Source organism: Schistocerca cancellata, chromosome 9 (assembly GCF_023864275.1).
Source record: "Schistocerca cancellata isolate TAMUIC-IGC-003103 chromosome 9, iqSchCanc2.1, whole genome shotgun sequence".
Taxonomy (NCBI): Eukaryota; Metazoa; Arthropoda; class Insecta; order Orthoptera; family Acrididae; genus Schistocerca; species Schistocerca cancellata.
The window spans coordinates 363,280,361-363,307,232 of record NC_064634.1 but is presented as its reverse complement, the minus strand read 5'-3'; the positions used below and the strand labels follow the sequence as shown (position 1 = coordinate 363,307,232).

The following is a 26,872-nucleotide window of genomic DNA, read 5'->3' as shown; positions in this document are numbered from 1 at the left end:
AACATATGAGGTCATCAGTCCCCTAGAACTTAGAACTATTTAAACCTAACTAACCTAAGGACATCGCACACATCCATGCCCGAGGCAGGATTCGAACCTGCGACCGTAGCGGTCGCGCGGTTCCAGACTGTAGCGCCTAGAACCGCTCGGCCACACCGGCCGGCGCCTATCACCACATCGCAGACAGGTGGTCTACTGACAGTCTGGTTTAAAGGCGGCTCCACTTGACACTCTCCATCAGGTTACAGGAACAGCTCAACCTAGCAAGGGCTCCCATACCTGGTGCTAAGGGGGGCTGTGGCCCCTAGCTGTCAGGGAAAGGGCATAATATAGCATAGTTACATATTTTTCTTTAAAGAAAATGATTTAAAAGGCGGTATTACTCAGGTTTTTAACAGGGTCAGAACTGGAACTTTTTTATGGCTGCTTACAAATCGCCACTCGTCATCCAAAATATTAAAAACACGCCAAATGCCCAGGTTTAGAACCTTCCTAGCTCCGAAAAACTATCCTATGGACGTCCTTACTACCTAGTGTACTTATTCTATGATTGAGAACAACTGTGTAAGTTGAATTGACATGCTTAATGCTGCAATCTTTTGGCACAAAATTACACGCTTTTACACAGTTTTCAATTTGACAACATAGTAACAGTTGTCAGAATAATGCATCTCGCCAACATCAAAAGTGAAGAATATTCTCAGAAAGAATATTAATCCTAAACACAACAATATTAAAGTTTAATTAGAAGTTTCTTTACAAAAGTGTTCCTATACGTACATTATGATGATGGTCAGTACTACGTAAATCGTCCGATTCCGGTTCAAAGTTCGGTACTATTTAGGATGACAATCAAGTCTACAGTGGATGGTTAGTTATGTGACAAATTGAGTGAAAGATTACCCAAGGCCACTCGAGTTAACAGTGGACGAAAGCTGGTGAACCAATAAAGTTTGCGCCCCTGCACGCGATATTTACCTTGAGCTGCGACGAACTGCCATCTGCTAGGCTGTTCTCTTCCGCTGAAATTCCTATAAAGCTAATTAGACGTTTGCTGAACTTCCCAGCAGAAACTTTCCCTATGTTTCTCGTTGTGTGAGAAAACATGTACTCAGCCCTAGTCTTAGTATGTGGCGATATACAAGGGCATAGTTGGAGCAGTGTGCATATTATAGTTCCCTCTCAGTTCTCACAAGAACAATTAACTAACTGACTGGTTAGTTTCTCCACAGTTGGAGCTAAACGTTGCTACACTTAATTTCAAGCTGGATTTCAGCTGCTGTGAACGCAGTGTTCACATAAATTTCTTCTCTGCATCATACAGAGCATTAAGTGCTCCATTCTGCCCTTGACGCCAGTTCATAGAAGAGTCCCCTGAAACTTTCTCTCTTGTCTTACTCATGACCAAACTGCCTCCCCCACCTGGGTTCATTCGTTCTTCACGTCACAGCCTTTTTCGACCAATAGGAGTGTTCCTCTTATTTTGTGGAAACTCTCTCTACCAATCACAATGTCCCTTCTAATAAACTGCGTCGAAACTTCAGTATTTTTCTTCTTCCTAGTGCGTTTCCGCCAATCGGACATTTTCTGCCCATTCTCGACGTCTAAAGTATATTGACTTTCACGTGTGTCGAACCCGCTGGACACGGGATTGAAATGCGTCACTGGTTTTGTTCGTATCCCTTTGGAATTCCGAAACACAACTTTCTAAAGCTTTTTCTCTGTCCCTCTGTAGATGTGCCACTACACATGTTTCTCCCACCTGAGTCACCTGGTTGGGTCACTGACTTTCTGCCTGACACCCCTTTAAGTGGTTTCTGTGGTAACCCCTGTGGCGCACCTTCGCTCCTGCCCTTGTCTCTCTGGCTTTCAAACTAAATCGCCTTGCACTGCATGTTCCACCTTCATCTCAAAGACAGGCATTATATAGGAATGGTGTGTTAATTAAAATGGTTCAAATGGCTCTGAGTACTATGGGACTTATCATCTGAGGCCATCAGTCCCCTAGAACTACTTAAACCTAACTAACCTAAGGACATCACACACACCTATGCCCGAGGCAGGATTTGAACTTGCGACCATAGCGGTCACACGGTTCCAGACTGAAGTGCCTAGAACTGCTCGCCCACACCGGCCGGCTGTGTTAATTACCGTCGATTGAGTGTCATTACATACTGGTAGGCAAATTTGCTCATAACCGCCGAATTATATTTGGTGTCATATTCACCTTCTCGTTGCGATGTATAAAGCTCTCATGTAAGGTGCGAATCTGACCTTCATTTATTCTGCCACCTTACACTAGTACCAAGAAAGAAATGGACGAGAACAGAATGTGAAGAAGCCCATTCACTATACATACATTCATCTCCAGTTCAGAAAGTAAAGTCTAGGAAAAGCTTATTGTAAAGATTAGCATGATCTCAGCTGCCAATGGTACAGTTGCAGAAAGCCAAGGTCACCAACATCCCAGGATAGATGGCAGTTTTGAAACACTTGCCACCTGAACCCAAAGAAGCCTTCGTGTGGAAATCTCTGGGAACAGGAGTGTGCGGGGACAAAGACAATGTAAGATGTGGAGCAACACCGATCACAACAACGTCAATGCGGCGAAAAATAAACCATGTTCATACACGACTGTTTCAGAAGTTTAGCAACTGATCAGCAGCTTCAGAGAACTAATGTTCTTAAGAAATTTGCTGTAAATAGTCCATTACAGTTGAAAAGGCATAATCATATCCATAATTACAATGATCTAAGAAAAAATGATTCTTACTGAGGGCGGAGAAGAAGCATCTCTGCTATATCTCTATATATCGTCGTAGCTTGCTGCTGATAAACATATCTAGGTGTCGAAAGTTGAGAAGACAGGCAGTAACGGTCAACATTGGATATCTTCAGATTTTCACAGCTGCGCTGAAGTTGGTTGACGCTTATAAGAGCTTCTGCAAGTCTTTCAATCGCACGCCACTTCGGCGAACAGAGCGTCCCTAAGGTACCTAAGAAATCCTACTGAGCAAAGAGGACTTACTGTTTGGCGTGGTATCAGAACCAAATAGCGTTCCTGGCGTCCATTCACGCACTGAGAGGAAAAGGCTAGGTTAAAGGCAAACTGGTATATTATGTGATTCGTCCGCAACTGGGTCCCGCGAAATTTCGGTTTCCGGACCACCAGCTCCGACTGCATTAAAGATAATAATAGCATATTTGATGAAGGAAGTTTACGGTCTAATGTTCCGTCAGCGCCGTCTTTATTAGAGACAGACCAAAAGTTAAGTTTGGACAAGCAAAGAACAGGAACACAACCACAGTTTTTGAGGAAACGAACCCAGTTTTCGCCAGGATTTATTGTGAGGAAACCTCAGGGAACATAAATCAGGATGATCGGGATGGTATTAGAGCCCTGCTCATCCTGAAAATCAGCTCTTCCTGAAATCACACTCCGTCAGGATCTCATGTAGCACGACGACGTTCACAGGCCGGGATTACTGTTATAGAAATCCATCATAGCAGCAATCACAGCAATTTCGGGGGAAGCAAGTAGTACCAGAAGATACGGTAAAGAATCTTGAATTAACATTCGACTCCACCTTGACCTGCAGACAAGGTGATATTAAATGATATCGAAGGCAAGGAAACGATTAGTAATAAATGAAAAGCACCAGTTTGCTTTTGTTCTACAATATTGTAGAACAAAAGCAAACTGGTGCTTTTCATTTATTATTATAATGTTGTTCTACCAAGAACCGACGGAATATTCTGTTAATATGAAACGATTAGTATTTCTCAAATTAATGAAAGAGAAATTCAATGGAACGACGACGCCGGTATTAATGTACACAGATCGTAGCTTCATACGACCAACTTTGGAGTACGCGGCACTGGTATGGCAAACATCAAAAGCACACACACCAAAAAATTGTAGTACAGGACGGAGAATACCACGGATAGGCGTAAGAACTTGTCCTAGAACCAGCAGTGGAGATCTATACCAGCTAACCAATATTCAGCCCTTAGAACAAAGACTGTTACAATTAACAGCTAACTATGGGCTACCAAGAATTTCTATGGAAACTAAAACAAAAGAACTCCTCAGACAGCAATGAATACATTTAAATTTTCCGAGATACAAGTACCTGCACCCTACAAGCGCTATCGTTAGAGCGATACAAACAATATATCGGGGATTGCACGATTTAGAAGGAATTCAACAATAGGAAAATATACTGCAGCATGTACAAGATCAAACTGAATGGCAGACTCTCTATCCATCGTCACCTTAGTTGGCGTGAATAATGAGTGAATGGGCAAATATCTATTAGGAACATTACGCATGTAGATTGTGGACAGTTGAGAATGTGGGTCTCATGGGAAGCGTGCAAGGGGTAAGTCCCTGCAGTCACGTTATTAATCTGTGTCCTCGGTGGCTCAGTTGGATAGAGCGTCTGCCATGTAAGCAGGAAATCCCGGGTTCGAATTCCGGTCGGGGCACACATTTTCAGCTGTCCCCATCGACGTATATCAACAACACCTGTCGGCAGCTGAGGATTTCAATTAATTATCATTTGTTCTAGAGAAGCTCCACAGTTATCAATGGTATCTGTTCGTTCGAGGTTGCTATCTTCATATAAGATCAAAATGAGTATGACGAATAATAAAGAATGTAAAGCATACGAATTAACACTACGGAGGTTTTTAGGGAGATTTTTTCCTCAGTAAGAAACAAAATTCGGGGTCTTAATTATTTCACCTCCCAGCCAAAGTAGCATGCTAACTTAAAATAAGCAAAATCGCACAACTGCGAAATTAAACAAATAAATAGTGCTATCTCTGCGTAAACAATTACCTTTGGCTCAAACGAACTCTATGTTAGAAAACGAACCCTCCATTTACATCAGGAATGGAATGAAAATTAATGAAAAAAAAAGAACCGTTACCTTAGACAACGCACCTTGTGTCTGTGTACCCCCAAAATGTTACCACACTTCACAAGATCTCGAATGTAATGCACTCCACATGCTCTCCGGTATCCGTCTTTCCGTTCCTAAGCACTTCTTTTACCAACTAATTAAATTTCCACCTCTCTTCACGACCCTCAGATATCATGGCCAATCCAATACATCCTCTACTCGAAGAAGAAAATTCTGTTGTCTGTCCTGCACTCCCCACCTGCAAGCTGTTATACCAACATGATCCCCCCTCCGCCCCCACCTGAAGGGAACTTCAGCAGGCTCTATCTTCCTAACCCACCACACTGCGCTGACATTTACCCGTTCTATAACCTGCACGTTTATCTCTCATGACCCCTCCTTAGATCAAGCTTCCAGCATTCCTCTCTGGCCTGCGTAGTGCTACCCTCGCTCTTCCCAATTCCAGTCCCTCCTACTAATCAGATACTTTCGATTCCGACATTGTCCCCGCCTGCTTCCAGACACAGCGACCCATGGTGACACGAAGGGCTTACACCACTATCATTGCCAAATCCGAAAATTAACATGCCGGCCCCATAAAAATACGACAAATGGTAAGGAAAAGAAAGACTTGAATTTCCTTTCTCGTGTATTAGTGTGGCCTGTGCCACTTTCCAGAGCATAGGTACGGATATTTCGTCGAGCGAGCGATTGTATACGGTTGCTAAGTATGGAGCTCTTTCATCAGTACAGTTCGAAAGGAACCTTTCTGGTATACAGTCTGGACCGGAAGACTTGACATTGTTATATGATTTAAGTGGCTTCACTACACTACAGTTATCTACACGCTCTGCAAAATTGAAAGACGACCTAGGTATAGTAACATAACGTATTAACTACTCGGTGGAAATAAATGAAAGTGCGGGAGCATGTTGCCACAGGTCTCCCAGTCGTGCACAGAAAGATGGACGTCTCGTAGTGTGAGGTCAGAGTGACTATAGCGCAAATGCAGCACGAGGCAGTTGAAGGAACAGGAAAAGACAGTATGTATCAGTTCCATGATTTTTACGTGCCAACATGGCAAACAACTTTGTCATACGCGCCGTATGTGGCGCTGCTGCGTTGAACTGTTCAGTGAGTTTAGGTAGTTGACATTTTTGGAAAAATATAAATCGGGTGATGCTGAGGGTATTGGATTAGGAAATGAGACGCTTAAAGTAGTAGATGAGTTTTGCTATTTGGGGAGCAAAATAAATGATGAGAGGATATAAAATGTAGACTGGCAATGGCAAGGAAAGCGTTTCTGAAGAAGAGAAATTTGTTAACATCGAGTATAGATTTAAGTGTCAGGAAGTCGTTTCTGAAAGTATTTGTATGGAGTGGGGCGTGGTATGGAAGTGAAACGTGGACGATAAGTAGTTTAGAAAAGAAGAGAATAGAAGCTTTCGAAATGTGGTGCTACAGAAGAATGCTGAAGATTAGATGGGTAGATCACATAACTAATGAGGAGGTATTGAATAGAACTGGGGAGAAGAGAATTTTGTGGCACAGCTTGACTAGAAGAAGGGATCGGTTGGTAGGGCATATTCTGAGGCATCAAGGGATCACCAATTTAGTATTGGAGGGCAGCGCGGAGGGTAAAAATCGTAGAGGGAGACCAACAGATGGATACACTAAGCAGATTCAGAAGGATGTAGGTTGCAGTAGGCACTTGGCGATGAAGAAACTCGCACAGGATAGAATAGCATGGACAGCTGCATCAAATCAGTTGGTTGGTTGGTTGGTTGGTTTGGGGAAGGAGACCAGACAGCGTGGTCATCGGTCTCATCGGATTAGGGAAGGATGGGGAAGGAAGTCGGCCGTGCCCTTTCATAGGAACCATCCCGGCATTTGCCTGGAGTGATTTAGGGAAATCACGGAAAACCTAAATCAGGATGGCCGGACGCGGGATTGAACCGTCGTCCTTCCGAATGCGAGTCCAGTGTCATCAAATCAGTCTCAGGACTGAAGACCACAACAAGATAATTTTAGTGTTGGCTTGTACGGTTACTGTATTAATTCTTGTATTTTTCTACATCTTGATAAGGTTCCTAATGTTTCCTTTCGGCAGCAGAGGGAGTAAACTGCCAGTTATCTATATGCGCTGTAACTGTTCGTTTGTACATTTTTGACATAGCTTTTGCATTTTCGGAAATACCATTTTTGACTTCGTTGCGTAGGTCTTGTAACGGTATGTGCCTAAAAAATTTGGCAATGCCTGTATCGTACAAGACTGTACATTCGGTTTTCTGCCCTGTACGACGATTTGAAAATGGCTCCCGGCCCGAAACTAGTCATCGAGTGAATAAAACAAAAAGTGAAATTCGCAAATTTGGCCGATTTTTCGTTGTGCTGATTGCTGCCCCACAGCTATTCCAGCATGCTGGGAGTTGGTAGACTTTCGCCTTTTGTAATGTCGCGACGGCTAGCAAAGCTGCAGGTGCTGAGACTGGTCTGGACGGTGCGCGGCAGGTGCGGCTGGACAACAACGCGCTGGAGCGGCTGGGCGCGGACAGCCTGCCCTGGGCGTCGCTGGCCGAGCTCCGGCTGGAGGGCAACCCGTGGCGCTGCGACTGCGGCGCGCTCTCGTGGCTCTCCCAGCAGGCGGCCGACGCCATCACGGACCAGCCCCGGTGAGTGGCCAGCCGGCCGCGGCGCCGCCCTAGTTTGCAGCACTAATTAGTAGGTTCAGGCTAATAACCAGGTACGTCACTCACTGCATTAATTGACGCTTTGTCGATGCTATACTAGTTTTTCCTTTGCTGATCGAGACATTGAAAGCAATGGAAGCTTAAATAGTAAACTTTGCTCACCGTCTTACAACAGTTTACTTTATTAATCTATGCATAACTTAATTCCCATAGCTTCAGCTGAGTAAGGAACGTGCGATACCAGAGCAGTGGAAAAAGGTGTCTGTGGTGAAATGTGAAATTAAATTAAAGAGAAATGCAGCAATGGTGTCAGAATATGCAGTATGATTTTGTTCAGTCGGGATAAACTGTAGAAAAGGGTGGATAAGGAGCAAAAAAGATCGTATGGACATGTGGTTGTCAATGTGTCCCATGGGAGGGACGTGATGGCGGAAATCACTTTGGTAGTATAAGTTTCAATGAATGAAACCACGCACGAGGACATACTAGACAAGTGGAAATATGCCATCTGTACTAGTGTCTTACTTAGCTCCACACTGCCGGCCGCTGTGGCCGAGCGGTTCTAGGCGCCTCAGTCCGGAACTACGCTGCTGCTACGGTCGCAGGTTCGAATCCTGCCTCGGGCATGGATGTGTGTGATGTCCTTAGGTTAGTTACGTTTAAGTAGTTGTAAGTCTAGGGGACTGATGACCTCTGATGTTAAGTACCATAGTGCTTAGAGCCATTTGAACCATTTAGCTTGGACTAAGAGTCTGTAGCAAGCTGAACATAGCAAGCATTTCACTCTGAATGGGCGAGGCGTAACCACAGTTCCTGTCGGTGCCCCTGCCTCTTCTGCTGCTATTGGTGGTATGAAGAGGGATGTGGCTACCACATGATGGTCGTCCAGCTCACTTCCATGTGGAGACATCTCGACAACACCTTTCTCGGCCGATGGAATGGAAGGGCTGGTCCAGTGCTATAGTCTATCCCATCACCGGAGTTTACGCCTCTTACACATAAAAACAAGCAAGAAATTTAAGAATTAATCTATGAAAAACCAAAGAAAAGGTGTCTTTCAGGTGACCCCAAAAGAAGAAATCTAAAGGTAACTTAAGTGTAGATTCAAGCAGTCCGGCCGGCCGCGGTGATCTCGCGGTTCTAGGCGCGCAGTCCGGAACCGCGCGACTGCTACGGTCGCAGGTTCGAATCCTGCCTCGGGCATGGATGTGTGTGATGTCCTTAGGTTAGTTAGGTTTAAGTAGTTCTAAGTTCTAGGGGACTGATGACCACAGCTGTTAAGTCCCATAGTGCTCAGAGCCATTTGAACCAAGCAGTCCGTAGCACTTCTTTTGAACGGCCAGCTATACAATTCAATAAGGCGTCAGGCTCCATTGGGGACATATCAGAGGCTAGCAGATTTCATATTTAGTTTTCTTTGTATGCTTTTACAAACAGCGCTAGTATGTGAACACAGGAGGAGCTGATCATAGTTTCTGAAAAGCTAAAGTCGCTTTTGGGAACAGTGAACCGCCTTCTCGCTGCTGTCTGAGGCTGTAGCACTGACAGAATCTGCCACGTTGAGTGAGACACCTTATGTGTCGCTTATTTCGCCGCTAGGGTCTGTTACCGAGGCACAGTGCATTGTCACCTTCGCGGTGGATCTGCCCCCACTGCAGGGGTGAGCGGCAGATGGTAACACATTGGCGTCGTTCTAGGCAGAGAGTCAATGTGGAGGTTGGCTGTTTGGCCCATTCACCCTGTGAGTGGACAAGTGGCCGCTCTTTCAACAGGGTCCGAGCAGCACATGTGGGGAGGGGTTTGCTAGTTATCGGGAGCTGCAGTGTTGGACACGTTATCGAACCACTTATGGAAATACCATAAAGGGCCGGCTTCTTTCTATGTGCACTCAGTATGTCTGCCCTGCCGGGGGGGGGGGGGGGGGAGGGGGGGTCTCATCAGAGATACGGAAGAGGCTCTGCCTGTAGCTGTTGAGCATGCAGGGTGCAGTCGTCTGCAAGTTGTGGCTCACGTCGCCACCAATCACTTCTGTCACTTGGTTCTGAGACTATCCACAGTTCATATTGGTGGCTGCCAGAAGTGGTGAAGGCTACAAGCAGAGTTCAAAATCTGCAACAGCGTTCCAAGATTTTATTGGGGACCTTTGGTTTGGATCTAAGTGGAGGGCCTCAGACAAAGGCTCCTTCGATTCTGTGACGGTACTGGCTGCAGATTTCTGGACCTGCATTGTGGGATGGAGGGTTACAGGACTGCCCTTGACAGGTCAGGGGTTCACTTCACAAAGGAAGCAGCTACTCAGATAGAAAATACTTGTAGAATGCACATTATTTGTTTTTACGCTAGATGTTAGTTTGAGGTCCTCTGATAAATACTCACCAGTCAGTACGCAGTGAAATCAGCCTGTGTTCAAAGTAAAGACACTTTGAGAGCCAAAAATTTTAACAGTAAATTGTCGAAGTATTTGTAATGAAGTTCCTGAATTTGCTGCTCCGATTATTCTTGGAACCGAGAGCTGGATGAAACCGGAAGCAGAAAGCTATGAATATTTACGAGACATGGGACGTACATCGAAAATACGGGCTACGCCATAAGAGCAAAAGCAAAGGTGAAGTTTTGAATTTTACGTTTCAGAAAGCTTTCATGCAGGAGGATCATACAAAAATACCATGGTTTGACAGTCGCACAGATTCCCGAATGGAAGGCTTAGTAAATGGCATCGCTGTCATTGAGAAGTAACTGAGTTGAAAACAAATAAGTCGCGAGATCCGGATGGAATTCCATTTCGGTTTTATAGAGGTAGCCTTGGGAGAGCCAGCCCTGACAGAACTCTACCATCTGGTGAGCAAGATGTATGAGACAGGCGAAATACCCTCAGACTTCAAGAATGTAATAATTCCAATCCCAAAGAAAGTAGGGGTTGACACATGTGAAAATTACCGAACTATCAGTTCAATAAGTCACAGCTGCAAAATACTAACATGAATTCTTTACAGACGAATGGAAAAACTGGTAGAAGCTGACCTCGGGGAAGATCAGTTTGGATTCCGTAGAAATGTTGGAACACGTGGGGCAATACTGAAGCTACGACTTATCTTAGAAAATACACTCCTGGAAATTGAAAAAAGAACACCGTGAATTCATTGTCCCAGGAAGGGGAAACTTTATTGACACATTCCTGGGGTCAGATACATCACATGATCACACTGACAGAACCACAGGCACATAGACACAGGCAACAGAGCATGCACAATGTCGGCACTAGTACAGTGTATATCCACCTTTCGCAGCAATGCAGGTTGCTATTCTCCCATGGAGACGATCGTAGAGATGCTGGATGTAGTCCTCTGGAACGGCTTGCCATGCCATTTCCACCTGGCGCCTCAGTTGGACCAGCGTTCGTGCTGGACGTGCAGACCGCGTGAGACGACGCTTCATCCAGTCCCAAACATGCTCAATGGGGGACAGATCCGGAGATCTCGCTGGCCAGGGTAGTTGACTTACACCTTCTAGAGCACGTTGGGTGGCACGGGATACATGCGGACGTGCATTGTCCTGTTGGAACAGCAAGTTCCCTTGCCGGTCTAGGAATGGTAGAACGATGGGTTCGATGACGGTTTGGATGTACCGTGCACTATTCAGTGTCCCCTCGACGATCACCAGTGGTGTACGGCCAGTGTAGGAGATCGCTCCCCACACCATGATGCCGGGTGTTGGCCCTGTGTGCCTCGGTCGTATGCAGTCCTGAGTGTGGCGCTCACCTGCACGGCGCCAAACACGCATACGACCATCATTGGCACCAAGGCAGAAGCGACTCTCATCGCTGAAGACGACACGTCTCCATTCGTCCCTCCATTCACGCCTTTCGCGACACCACTGGAGGCGGGCTGCACGATGTTGGGGCGTGAGCGGAAGACGGCCTAACGGTGTGCGGTACCGTAGCCCAGCTTCATGGAGACGGTTGCGAATGGTCCTCGCCGATACCCCAGGAGCAACAGTGTCCCTAATTTTCTGGGAAGTGGCGGTGCGGTCCCCTACGGCACTGCGTAGGATCCTACGGTCTTGGCGTGCATCCGTGCGTCGCTGCGGTCCGGTCCCAGGTCGACGGGCACGTGCACCTTCCGCCGACCACTGGCGACAACATCGATGTACTGTGGAGACCTCACGCCCCACGTGTTGAGCAATTCGGCGGTACGTCCACCCGGCCTCCCGCATGCCCACTATACGCCCTCGCTCAAAGTCCGTCAACTGCACATACGGTTCACGTCCACGCTGTCGCGGCATGCTACCAGTGTTAAAGACTGCGATGGAGCTCCGTATGCCACGGCAAACTGGCTGACACTGACGACGGCGGTGCACAAATGCTGCGCAGCTAGCGCCATTCGACGGCCAACACCGCGGTTCCTGGTGTGTCCGCTGTGCCGTGCGTGTGATCATTGCTTGTACAGCCCTCTCGCAGTGTCCGGAGCAAGTATGGTAGGTCTGACACACCGGTGTCAATGTGTTCTTTTTTCCATTTCCAGGAGTGTAGATTAAGGAAAGGCAAACCCACGTTTCTAGCATTTGTAGACTTAGAGAAAGCTTTTGACAATGTTGACTGGAATACTCTCTTTCAAATTCTGAAGGTGGCAGGTGTCAAGTACGGGGAGCGAAAGGCTATTTACAATTTGTACAGAAACCAGATGGCAGTTATAAAGGTCGAGGGGCATGAAAGGGAAGCAGTGGTTGGGAAGGGAGTGAGACAAGGTTATAGCCTATCCCCGATATTATTCAATCTGTATATTGAGCAAGCAGTAAAGAAAACAAAAAAAGATTTGGAGTAGGAATTAAAATCCGTGAGGAATAAATGAAAACTTTGAGGTTCGTCGATGACATTGTAATTATGTCAGAGACAGCAAAGGACCTGGAAGAGCAGCTGAACGGAATGGACATTGTCTTGAAAGGAGGATATAAGATGAACATCAACAAAAGCAAAACGAGGATAATGGAATGTAGTCGAATTAAATCGGGTGAGGCTGAGGGAATTAGATTAGGAAATGAGACGCTTAAAGTAGTAAATGAGTTTTGCTATTTGGGGAGCAAAATAACTGATGATGGTCGAAGTAGAGAGGATATAAAATGTATACTGGCAATGGCAAGGAAGGCGTTTCTGAAGAAGAGAAATTTGTTAACATCGAGTATAGATTTAGGTGTCAGGAAGTCTTTTCTGAATGTATTTGTATGGAGTGTAGCCATGTATGGAAGTGAAACGTGGACAATAAATAGTTAACTCAAAAAGAGAATAGAAGCTTTCGAAATGTGGTGCTACAGAAGGATGCTGAAGATTAGATGGGTAGATCACATAACCAATGAGGAGGTATTGAACAGAATTGGGGAGAAGAGAAATTTGTGGCACAACTTGACTAGAAGAAGGGATCGGTTGGTAGGACATATTCTGAGGCATCAAGGGGTCGCCAATTTAGTATTGGAGGGCAGTGCGGAGGGTAAAAATCGTAGAGGGAGACCAAGAGATGAATACGCTAAAGAGATTCAAAAGGATGTAGGTTGCAGTAGGTTGCAAAAATCTTGAACATATTCTCAAGTCGAACACAGTAAATCCTCTTGACACGGAAAAGCTTCTGTTCACAAATCAGCACGGATTTAGAGACCATCGCTGGTCCGAAATTCAGCTAACCCTTTTCTCAAACGATGTACTGCGAACCATGGATGAAGGGCAACAGACTGTTTCCGTATTGCTAGATTTTCTGAAGGCGTTTAGCGCGGTGCTTCACTGCAGACTGTTAACGAAGGGATGAGCGTGCGGAACAGGTTCACAGACATGTGAGTGGCTCGATCATTGCTTAAGTAATAGAACTGTGTTGTCCTTGACGCACTCATCAGAGACAAGGGTAATGTCGGGACTGCACCAGTGAATTGTGGTAGGACCGCTCTTATTCTCTGTATACATAAGCGATCTGACGCAGAGGACGAGCAGCGGCCTACGGGCTTGCTGAAGATGCTGTGGTGTAGGGGAAGGTGACGTCGTTCAGTTGGCTTAGACAAAATTTCTTTTTGACATGATGATGGCAGATTGCTGTAAATGTAGAAAAATAAATTAATGCAGACGAGTAGGAAAAACAAATATTCGAATACAGCATTAGCTGTGTTCTGCTTGACACAGTGTAGTCGATTAAATACGAGGGTGAGTCAAATGAAAACCTTAAATTCGTAATAAGAAATCGAAATTTCGCGGCGTTATTCTCTAAGTTGGTAAGCGTGCTACAAACAGAGTGCAGAATGGCTGGTAGGTGGCAGCCTTGTGCAGATGCACATACACCGTCGCAGTATCAGTACAAAGATGGCCACGCCACTTGTGACTTGCACCAGGGAAAAACAGCGTTCTAGTATTCGGTTGTTGCGTAGTGAAGGTGTGAAACCTATTGAAATTAATCGACGAATGAGGGTTCAGTACGGTGCTGCATGTTTTTCACAGCAGCAAGTCTACGAATTGTGTAGGAAGTTCGCAAATGGTGTGACTTCAGTGGAAGATGCACCCAGTTCAGGTACAACGAGTTGTTACTCCACAGAACATTGCAGCAGTTGAAGCCATAGTGAAGGGAAAACGCCGAGTGACACTGAATGACATTGCAGCATGTTTACAGATTAGTCATGGGTCAGCACACCACATAGTGCATGATGTGCTCCAGTTTCACAAAGTGTCTGCAAGATGGGTGCCACGGCAGCTGACTCCTGAAATGAGAGAACGACGTGTTGATGCTTGTGAAGGACTTCTTCGGTGCTTTGAACGAGAAGGTGATGGCTTCCTTGCAAGAATCGTTACTGGGGATGAAGCCTGGGTTCACTTCCACCAACCGGAAACGAAGAGAGCGAGCAAGGAATGGCGCCATTCCTCATCACCAAAACCAAAGAAGTTTCGAACAGATCCATCAGCAGGGAAGGCAATGCTGACTCTCTCTTGGGACGAAAAAGGCGTCATTTTGGAGCATTACATGCCTAGAGGGACCACTGACAATGCAAGGCCCCACACTGCCCGTACAACAGTTGCAACAATCACAGACCTGCATTTTGAGTGTCTTACTCATCCACCATACTCACCAAACATTGCCCCAAGTGATTTCCATATGTTTGCACCACTCAAAGATGCAATGGGAGGAAAGAAGTTCCGTTCTGATGAAGAGTTACGCCACGCAGTGCAGCAGTGGTTGTGCAGACTACCAAAAGATTTTTTTTTCTAAATGAGTTTATGAACTTTGTAAACGCTGGAGGACTTGCATTGGGTGTGGGGGAGATTATGTTGAAAAGTGATACAACTCTGAACCACTTCTGTATAAAAATATTTAAGGTTTTCATTTGACTCACCCTCGTATCTGGGTGTAACATTGCAAAGCGATATGAGGTGGAACGAGCACTTGAGAAAGGTAGCAGGGAAGGCGAATGGTCGACCTCAGTATACTGAACAAATTTTAGGAAAGTGTGTTTCATCTGTGAGCAAGACCTCATATGGAGCACTGAGCGACCGATTCTTGAGTACTGCTCGAGCGTTTGGGATCCCCACGAGGTCGGCTTGAGAGGAGGACGTATAAGAAATTCACAAGCACGCTACTAGATTTATTGCTGGTAGACTCGTTTGTCACGTGAGAGTTACAGTGATGCGTCGTAAGTCAAATAGGAATCCCTGCAGGGAAGATGACGTTCTTTTCGAGCAATGCCGTTGGTAAAATTTAGAGAAGCAGCATTTGAAGCTGACTGCCGATCGATTCTACTTATACCAAGAGGCATTTCGCGTAAGGACCACGAAGATAAGAGTATTTAGGGCTGTTACAGAGGCACAGAGTCGTTTTTCTCTTTCTCTCTGTTTGGGAGTAGAACAGGAAAGGAAAACAATCCGTAGCTTTAAAAGCTATCTTCTGTCATGCGTCGTACGGTGGCATGCCGAGGCTTCTGAGAAAGACAGGCTGCGGCGCGTACGTCACGAAGGTAGGCTTGACTCGCTCAGCTCAGCAGACAAACTACGCTTCTCCACCTGTTAACTCGCAACTGCGTCTTTACGAACAAATGAGAACTGCATCTTCCACTGGAATCCGTCATTATGAAGTCTTATTGTTCATTAGTCCTTCAATGATCGAAAGCCCATATGCCTACTAATAATTTGTTACAGCTGTACTGGGTACACTAAAATTTTATCGGTTGAATGAGGCACTACATCTTTTATGAAATGAGTACTGTTAAGCAGTACAGACTAAACGCTATAAACGAGCTGTTACACCATTTATGCAGAGCATAGATCTTAAATTACAGCTCCTGCACAGTTGTGTATTTTGTTGTAGTACTACACTACTGGCCATTAAAATTACTACACCAAGAAGATTTGTCATACATAGACGGAAGTTGACCGGCGTTGCTTAGTGAAACGTTGTTGTGATGCCTCGTGTAAGGAGGAGAAATGCGTACCATCACGTTTCCGGCTTTGATAAAGGTCGGATTGTAGCCTATCGCGATTGCGGTTGCGGTTTATCGTATCGCGACATTGCTGCTCGCGTTGGTCGAGATCCAATGACTGTTAGCAGAATACGGAATCGGTGGGTTCAGGAGGGTAATACGGAACGGCCTCGTATCACTAGCAGTCGAGATGACAGGCATCTTATCCACATGGCTGTAACGGATCGTGCAGCCACGTTTCGATCCCTGAGTCAACAGATGGGGACGTTTGCAAGACAACAACCATGTGCACGAACAGTTCGACGACGTTTGCAGCAGCGTGGACTAACAGCGCGGAGACCATGGCTGCGGTTACCCTCGACGCTGCATCAAAGAGAGGACCGCCTGCGATGGTGTACTGAACGACGAACGTGGGTGCACGAATGGCTAAACGTCATTTTTTCGGATGAATCCAGGTTCTGTTTACAGCATCACGATGGTCGCATCCGTGTTTGGCGACATCGCGGTGAACGTACATTCGAAGCGTGTATTCGTCATCACCATACTGGCGTATCAAATGGTTCAAATGGCTCTGAGCAGTATGGGACTTAACATCTGAGGTCATCAGTCTCCTAGAACATAGAACTACTTAAACCTAACTAACCTAAGGACATGACAACATCCGTACCCAAGGCAGGATTCGAACCTGCGACAGTAGCAGCAGCGCGGTTCCAGACTATAGCTCCTAGCATCGCTCAGCCACCCCGGCCGGCTACTGGCGTATCACCCGGCGTGATGGTATGGGGTACCAATGGTTACACGTCTCGGTCACCTCTTGTTCCCATTGACGGCACTTTGAACAGTGGATGTTAGATTTCATCCATGAAGAATAAATGAAAACTTTGAGGTTCGCGGATGACATTGTAATTCTGTCAGAGACAGCAAAGGACTTGGAAGAGCTGTTGAATTGAATGGACAGTGTTTTGAGCCGGCCGAAGTGGCCGTGCGGTTAAAGGCGCTGCAGTCTGAAACCGCAAGACCGCTACGGTCGCAGGTTCGAATCCTGCCTCGGGCATGGATGTTTGTGATGTCCTTAGGTTAGTTAGGTTTAACTAGTGCTAAGTTCTAGGGGACTAATGACCTCAGCAGTTGAGTCCCATAGTGCTCAGAGCCATTTGAACCATTTTTGACAGTGTCTTGAAAGGAGGATATAAGATGAACATCAATAAAAGCAAAACGAGGATAATAGAATGTAGTCTAATTAAGTCGGGTGAAGGGAAGTAGATTACGAAATGAGACACTTAACGTAGAAAAGGAGTTTTGCTATTTGGGGAGCAAAATGACTGATGGTGGTCGAAGTAGAGAGGATATAAAATGTAGACTGGCAATGGCAAGGAAAGCGTTTCTGAAGAAGAGAAATTTGTTAACATCAGGATAAGGTTTAAATGTCAGGAAGTCGTTTCTGAAAGTATTTGTATGGAGTATAGCCATGTAGGGAAGTGAAACATGGACGATAAAAAGTTTAGAGAAGAAGAGAATAGAATTTTCGAAATGTGGTGGTACAGAAGAATGCTGAAGATTAGATGGGTAGATCACATAAGTAATGAGGGGGTATTAAATAGAATTGGGGAGAGGAAGAGTTTAGCGTTGGAGGGCAGCGTAGAGGGTAAAAATCGTAGAGACCAAGAGATGAATACACTAAGCAGATTGAGAAGGATGTAGGTTGCAGTAAGTACTGGGAAATGAAGAAGCTTGCACAGGATAGAGTAGCATGGAGAGCTGCATCAAACCAGTCTCCGGACTGAAGACCACAACAACAACGATCCGTAGCTCTACCCTTCACTCGATGCCTGCGAAACCCTACATTTCAGCAGGATAATGCACGTCCGCATGTTGCAGGTCCTGTACGGGCCTTTCGGGATACAGATAATGTTCGACAGCTGCCCTGGCCAGCACATTCTCCAGATCTCTCACCAACTGAAAACGTCTGGTCAATGGTGGCCGAGCAACTGGCTCGTCACAATGCGCCAGTCACTACTCTCGATGAACTGTGGTATTGTATTGAAGCTGCATGGGCAGGTGTACCTGTACACGCCATCGAAGCTCTGTTTGGCTCAATGCCCAGGCGTATCGAGGCCGTTATTACGGCCAGAGGTGGTTGTTCCGGGTACTGATTTCTCAGGATCTATGCACCCAAGTCGCGTGAAAATGTAATCACATGTCAGTTCTAGTATAACATATTTGTGCAATGAATACCCGTTTATCATCTGCATTTCTTCTTGGTGTAGCAATTTTAATGGCCGCTAGTGTAGTTTTGGAGATTAACGTGTTCAAAGACATGTACGAGGGCAGGTCAATAAGTAATGCAACACATTTTTTTTCTGAAACAAGGGTTGTTTTATTCAGCATTGAAATACACCAGGTTATTCCCCAATCTTTTAGCTACACAACACTATTTATCAACGTAATCTCCATTCAATGCTACGGCCTTATGCCACCTTGAAATGAGGGCCTGTATGCCTGCACGGTACCATTCCACTGGTCGATGTCGGAGCCAACGTCGTACTGCATCAATAACTTCTTCATCATCCGCGTAGTGCCTCCCACGGATTGCGTCCTTCATTGGGCGAAACATATGGAAATCCGACGGTGCGAGATCGGGGCTGTATTGTGCATGAGGAAGAACAGTCCACTGAAGTTTTGTGAACTCCTCTCGTGTGCGAAGACTTGTGTGAGGTCTTGCGTTGTCATGAAGGAGAAGCTCGTTCAGATTTTTGTGCCTACGAACACGCTGAAGTCGTTTCTTCAATTTCTGAAGAGTAGCACAATACACTTCAGAGTTGATCGTTTGACCATGGGGAAGGACATCGAACAGAATAACCCGTTCAGCATCCCAGAAGACTGTAACCATGACTTTACCGGCTGAGGGTATGGCTTTAAACATTTTCTTGGTAGGGGAGTGGGTGTGGCGCCACTCCATTGATTGCCGTTTTGTTTCAGGTTCGAAGTGATGAACCCATGTTTCATCGCCTGTAACAATCTTTGACAAGAAATTGTCACCCTCAGCCACATGACGAGCAAGCAGTTCCGCACAGATGGTTCTCCTGTGCCCTTTACAGTGTTCGGTTAGACAACGAGAGACCCAGCGGGAACAAACCTGTGAATATCCCAACTGGTGAACAATTGTGACAGCACTACCAACAGAGATGTCAAGTTGAGCGCTGAGTTGTTTGATGGTGATCCGTCGATCATCTCGAACGAGTGTGTTCGCACGCTCCGCCATTGCAGGAGTCACAGCTGTGCACGGCCGGCCCGCACGCGGGAGATCAGACAGTCTTGCTTGACCTTGCGGCGATGATGACACACGCTTTGGCCAACGAATCACCGTGCTTTTGTCCACTGCCAGATCACCGTAGACATTCTGCAAGCGCCTATGAATATCTGAGATGCCCTGGTTTCCCGCCAAAACAAACTCGATCACTGCCCGTTGTTTGCAACGCACATCCGTTACAGACGCCATTTTTACAGCTCCGTACAGCGCTGCCACCTGTCGGAAGTCAATGAAACTATACGAGACGAAGCGGGAATGTTTGAAAATATTCCACAAGAAATTTCCGGTTTTTTCAACCAAAATTGGCCGAGAAAAAAATGTGTTGCATTACTTATTGAACTGCCCTCGTGGAAACGCTGGGTTTACGGTTTTGTTGTTACGTATACGTTGAGATAAGAGGTTGTCAGGTGGTGCAGCGAGGTGGTGGCTGCGGCAGGTGCGTGGCGCCCGAGTCGCTGCGCGACGCGGGGCTGGCGTCGCTGAACGCGAGCGCGCAGTGCGCGGCGGAGTGGCGGCGCGGCGCTGCGGGGGCGGCGAGGGGGCGCAAGGCGCGCGCCAGGGCCGGCATGAGCGTGGCGCAGGCGGCCGGGCTCGCCGCCGTCGTGGCGCTGGGCAGCGCGCTCGGCGTCGCCCTCATCCTGCGCTCCAGACGGCGCCGCGGCGACGAGCGTCGGCAGTCCGTCTACTGCGTCAACGTGAGTAGCCGCGGCCCTCTGCGCAGACTCCGCGCGTCTGCAGCTACATCACACTGCGCAAGCCACCTAACGGTGTGTGGTGGTACTACTATCTAATCTCTTCAACCCAATGAGTAGTCCGTAGAAAGAATGATTGTCGGTATGCCTCTGTGTTGTTGTCGTGGTCTTCAGTTTGATGCAGCTCTCCGTGCTACTCTATCCTGTGCAACCTTTTTCATCTCTGAGTATCTACATTTACACCTACATCGATACTCCGCAAGCCACCCGTCGCTGTGTGGCGGAGGGTACTTTGAGTACCTCTATCGGTTCTCCCGTCTATTCCAGTCTCGTATTGTTCTTGGAAAGAGATTGTCGGTATGCCTCCGAGTGGGCTCTAATCTCTCTGATTTTATCCTCATGGTCTGTTCGCGAGATATACGTAGGAGGGAGCTATATACTGCTTGACTCTTCGGTGAAGGTATGTTCTCGAAACTTTGACAAAAGCCCGTACCGAGATACTGAGCGTCTCTCCTGCAGAGTCTTCCACTGGAGTTTATCTATCATCTCCGTAATGCTTTCGCGATTACTAAATGATCCTGTAACTAAGAGCGCTGCTCTCTGTTGGATCTTCTCTATCTCTTCTATCAACCCTATCTGGTACGGATCCCACACTGCTGAGCAGTATTCAAGCAGTGGGCGAACAAGCGTACTGTAACCTACTTCCTTTGTTTTCGGATTGCATTTCCTTACGATTCTTCCAATGAATCTCAGTCTGGCATCTCGACGATCAACTTTATATGATCATTCCATTTTAAATCACTCCTAATGCGTACCCCCAGATAATTTATGGAATTAACTGCTTCCAGTTGCTGACCTGCTATATTGTAGCTAAATGATAAGGGATCTATCTTTCTATGTATTTGCAACACATTACACTTGTCTACAATGACATTCAATTGCCATTCCCTGCACCATGCGTCAATTCGTTGCAGATCCTCCTGCATTTCAGTACAATTTTCCATTTTTACAACCTCTCGATATACTACAGCATCATCCGCAAAAAGCCTCAGTGAACTTCCGATGTCATCCACAAGGTCATTTATGTATATTCTGAATAACAACGGTCCTACGACACTCCCCTGCGGAACACCTGAAATCACTCTTACTTCGGAAGACTTCTGTCTATTGAGAATAACATGCTGCGTTCTGTTATCTCGGAACTCTTCAATCCAATCACACTATTGGTCTCACAGTCCATATGCTCTTACTTTGTTCATTAAACGACTGTGGGGAACTGTATCGAACGATTTGCGGAAGTCAAGAAACACAGCATCTTCCTGGGAACCCGTGTCTGTGGCCCTCTGAGTCTCGTGGACGAATACCGTGAGCTGGGTTTCACACGATCGTCTTTTTCGAAAACCATGCTGATTCCTACAGACTAAATTTCTAGTCTCCAGAAAAGTCATTATACTCGAACATAATACGTGTCCCAAAATTCTACAACTGATCGACGTTAGAGATATAGGTCTATAGATCTGAACATCTGTTCGACGCCCCTTCTTGAAAACGGCGATGACCTGTGCCCTTTTCCAATGGGAATGGTTATTGTCTTGAAGGGAGGATGTAAGATGAACATCAACAAAAGCAAAACTAGACTATGGAATGTAGTCGAATTAAGTTGGGTGATGTTGAGGATGTTAGATTAGGAAATGAGACACTTAAAGTAGTAGAGGAGTTTTGCTATTTGGGGAGCAAAGTAACTGATGATGGTCGAAGTAGGGAGGATATAAAATGTATACTGGCAATGGCAAGGAAAGCGTTTCTGAAGAAGAGAAATTTGTTAACATTGAGTATAGATTTAAGTGTCAGGAAGTCGTTTCTGAAAGTATTTATATGGAGTGTAGCCATGTATGGAAGTGAGATGTGGACGATAAATAGTTTGGACAAGAAGACAATAGAAAATTTTGAAATGTGGTGCTACAGAAGAATGCTGAAGATTATATGGGTAGATCACATAACTAATGAGGAGGTATTGAATACGATTGGGGAGGAGTTTGTGGCACAACTTGACAAGAAGAAGGGATCGGTTGGTAGGACATGTTCTGAGGCATCAACGGATCACAAATTTAGCATTGGAGGGCAGCATGGAGGGTAAAAATCGTAGAGGGAGACCAAGAGATGAATACATTAAGCTGATTCAGAAAGATGTAGGTTGCAGTATGTACTGGGAGATGAAGAAGCTTGCACAGGATAGAGTAGCATGGAGAGCTGCATCAAACCGGTCTCGGGACTGAAGACCACAACAACAGCAACCAGTTTCAGCGGTACATTACGCCATCTTCAGCCCCCTGACTGACGAGTAGGAAGATTTCCACCTTTTGTACAGCCGAAATAGGATCCAGCATACAGTCACTGCTTTTGTAGACTTCTTTTTTAACAAAGCGACCCCCCTGACTATCATTTGATCACTGATGAGTGATGATCGACGTGATCATTTTGTTAAAAAGAAGTCTGTCGATGTCAGTGTCTGTATGCTGGGCCTATTTTGACTGTACACGAGGTGGAATTCATCGTACACGTCGGTCATGGGGGCTGAAAATGACGTAATGTAGCGCTGAAACTGGTAGCACAAATAAAATAAAATTGGAAATTTAGATGGCTGAAGCTGTTTCAATTCGACAGCTGATCAGAAGGTACTACTACAGTAGTACAAGGTTTATATGTCAACTAGCTCTGCAGATGATGAAGAAATTGAAGAAATGTATGATGAAATAAAAGAAATTATTCAGATAGTGAAGGGAGACGAAAATTTAATAGTCATGGGTGACTGGAATTCGAGTGTACGAAAAGGGAGAGAAGAAAACGTAGTAGGTGAATATGGATTGGGGCTAAGAAATGAAAGAGGAAGCCGCCTGGTAGAATTTTGCACAGAGCACAACTTAATCATAGTTAACACTTGGTTTAAGAATCATGATAGAAGGTTGTATACATGAAAGATCCCTGGAGATACTAAAAGGTATCAGATAGATTATATAATGCTAAGACAGAGATTTAGGAACCAGGTTTTAAATTGTAACACATTTCCAGGGGCTGATGTGGACTGACCACAATCTATTGGTTATGACCTGTAGATTAAAACTGAAGAAACTGCAAAACGGTGGGAATTTAAGGAGATGGGACTTGGATAAACTGAAATAACCAGAGGTTGTACAGAGTTTCAGGGAGAGCACAAGGGAACAATTGACAGGAATGGGGGAAAGAAATACAGTACAAGAAGAATGGGTAGCTTTGAGGGATGAAGTAGTGAAGGCAGCAGAGGATCAAGTAGGTAAAAAGACGAGGGCTAGTAGAAATCCTTGGGTAACAGAAGAAATATTGAATTAAATTGATGAAAGGAGAAAATATAAAAATACAGTAAATGAAGCAGGCAAAAAGGAATACAAACGTCTCAAAAATGAGATCGACAGGAAGTGCAAAATGGCTAAGCAGGGAAGGCTAGAGGACAAATGTAAGGATGTAGAGGCTTATCTCACTAGGGGGTAAGATAGATACTGCCTACAGAAAAATTAAAGAGACCTTTGGAGATAAGAGAACCACTTGTATGAACATCAAGGGCTCAGATGGAAACCCAGTTCTAAGCAAAGAAGGGAAAGCAGAAAGGTGGAAGGAGTATATAGAGGGTCTATACAAGGGCGATGTACTTGAGGACAATATTATGGAAATGGAAGAGGGTGTAGATGAAGATGAAATGGGAGATACGGTACTGCGTGAAGAGTTTGACAGAGCACTGAAAGACCTGAGTCGAAACAAGGCCCCAGGAGTAGACAACATTCCATTGGAACTACTGACGGCCTTGGGAGAGCCAATCCTGACAAAACTCTACCATGTGGTGAGCACGATGTATGAAACAGGCGAAATACCCTCACACTTCAAGAAGAATATAATAATACCAATCCCAAAGAAAGCAGGTGTTGACAGATGTGAAAATTACCGAACAATCAGTTTAATAAGCCTCAGCTGCAAAATACTAACACGAATTCTTTACAGACGAATGGAAAAACTAGTAGAAGCCGACCTCGGGGAAGATCAGTTTGGATTCCGTAGAAATACTGGAACACGTGAGGCAATACTGACCTTCGACTTATCTTAGAAGAAAGATTAAGGCAAACCTACGTTTCTAGTATTTGTATACTTAGAGAAAGCTTTTGACAATGTTGACTGCAATACGCTCTTTCAAATTCTAAAGGTGGCAGGGGTAAAATACAGGGAGCGAAAGGCTATTTACAATTTGTACAGAAACCAGATGGCAGTTATAAGAGGCGAGGGACATGAAAGGGAAGCAGTGGTTGGGAAGGGCGTAAGACAGGGTTGTAGCCTCTCCCCGATGTTATTCAATCTGTATATTGGGCAAGCAGTAAAGGAAACAAGAGAAAAATTCGGAGTAGGTATTAAAATCCACGGAGAAGAAATAAAAACTTTGAGGTTCGCCGATGACATTGTAATTCTGTCATAGACAGCAAAGGAATTGGAAGAGCAGTTGAACGGAATGGATGGTGTCTTGAAGGGAGGATATAAGATGAACATCAACAAAAGCAAAACGAGGATAATGGAATGTAGTCGAATTAAGTCGGGTGATGTTGAGGGTATTAGATTCGGAAATGAGACACTTAGAGTAGTAAAGGAGTTTTGCTATTTGGAGAGCAAAATAACTGATGATGGTCGAAGTAGAGAGGATATAAAATGTAGACTGGCAATGGCAAGGAAAGCGTTTCTGAAGAAGAGAAATTTGTTAACATCGAGTATAGATTTAAGTGTCAGAAAGTCATTTCTGAAAGCATTTGTATGGAGTGTAGCCATGTGTGGAAGTGAAACATGGACGGTAAAGAGTTTGGACAAGAAGAGAACAGAAGCTTTCGAATTGTGGTGCTACAGAAGAATGCTGAAGATTGTATGGGTAGATCACATAACTAATAAGGAAGTATTGAATAGGGTTGGGAAGAAGAGAAGTTTGTAGCACGACCAGAAGAAGAGATCGGTTGGTAGGACATGTTCTGAGGTTAGTATTGGTGGGCAGCGTGGAGGGTAAAAATCGTAGAGGGAGACCAAGAGATGAATACACTAAGCAGATTCAGAAGGATGTAGGATGCAGCAGGTACTGGGAGATGAAGAAGGTTGCACAGGATAGAGTAGCATGGAGAGCTGCATCAAACCAGTGTCAGGACTGAAGACCACAACAACAACAACGAAGCTGTTTCAATTTGACAGGTGAGCAGAAGGTTGGTGACTTTGTTAGATCCAGTCATCTTCGAGGGTTTTAGATGACTTATAGCTTCTTCAACTTCGTCTGGTGTTACTAGCTGGAAACGCCGCAGGAGATTTTCGTAGTCTTTCCCCATTCGTCTCTGCACCGCTTATTACTCTTTCCTTACGGCGCCCTACCGCGCCAAGTGCTCTATAACGCCACAAGGGAGAATTCAGTGTCACGATGGGCAGTGGTCATGACGTTTGACTCATCACTGTACACTACTGGCCATTAAAATTGCTACACCAAGAAGAAATGCAGATGATAAACGGGTATTCATTCCAAAAATATATTATACTGGAACTGACATGTGATTAAATTTTCACGCAATTTGGGTGCATAGATCCTGAGAAATCAGTACCAAGAACAACCACCTCTGGCTGCAATAACGGCCTTGATACGCCTGGGCATTGAGTCAAACACAGCGTGAATGGCGTGTACAGGTACAGCTGCCCATGCAGCTTCAACACGATACCACAGTTCATCAAGAGTAGTGACTGGCGTATTGTGACGAGCCAGTTGCTCGGCCACCATTGACTAGATGTCTTCAATTGGTGAGACATCTGCAGAATGTGCTGGCCAGGGCAGCATCCGAACATTTTCTGTATCCAGAAAGGACCTGCAACATGCGGTCGTGCATTATCCTGCTGAAATGTAGGGTTTCGCAACGATCGAATGAAGGGTAGAGCCACAGGTCGTAACACATCTGAAATGTGACGTTCACTCTTCAAAGTGCCGTCAATGCGAACAAGAGGTGACCGAGACGCGTAACCAATGGCACCTCATACCATCACGCCGGGTGACACGCCAGTATGGCGATGACGAATACACGCTTCCAATGTGCATTCACCGCGATGTCGCCATACATGGATGCGACAATCATGATGCTGTAAACAGAACCTGGATTCATCCGAAAAAATGACGTTTCGCCATTCGTGCACCCAGGTTCGTCGTTGAGTACACCATCGCAGGCGCTCCTGTCTGTGATGCAGCGTCAAGGATAACCGCAGCCATGGTCTCCGAACTGATAGTCCATGTTGCTGCTGCAAACGTCGTGCATATGGTTGTTGTCTTGCAAACGTCCCCATCTGTTGACTCAGGGATGGAGACGTGGCTGCACGATCCGTTATAGCCATGCGTATAAGATGCCTGTCACCTCGACTGCTAGTGATACGAGGCCGTTGGGATCCAGCACGGCGTTCCGTATTACCCTCCTGAACCCACCGATTCCATATTCTGCTAACAGTCATTGGATCTCGAGCAACGCGAGCAGCAATGTCGCGATACGATAAACCGCAATCGCGACAGGCTGCAATCCGACCTTTATTAAAGTCGGAAACGTGATGGTACGCATTTCTCCTCCTTACACGAGGCATCACAACAACGTTTCACCAGGCAACGCCGGTCAAGTGCTGTTTGTGTATGAGAAATCGGTTGTAAACTTTCCTCATGTCAGCACGTTGTATGTGTCGCCACCGGCGCCAACCTTGTGTGAATGCTCTGGAAAGCTAATCATTTGCTTATTACAGCATTTTCTTCTTGTCGGTGAAATT

At 45.7% G+C, this 26,872-nt stretch overlaps 1 protein-coding gene across 1 annotated transcript in view; it reads left to right on the top strand.

The window, feature by feature from the left end:
• The window catches only part of LOC126101418 (chondroadherin-like protein), a gene marked incomplete at its 3' end in the record, with an annotated part of 212,176 nt that extends 192,300 nt beyond the window's left edge, over positions 1-19,876 (top strand). The window contains exons 7-8 of the mRNA XM_049912079.1: positions 7,419-7,579; positions 19,780-19,876. Coding sequence (XP_049768036.1) covers positions 7,419-7,579; positions 19,780-19,876 — 258 coding nt within the window. The remainder of the gene's footprint in view (positions 1-7,418; positions 7,580-19,779) is intronic.
• Positions 19,877-26,872: the final 6,996 nt, after the last annotated feature.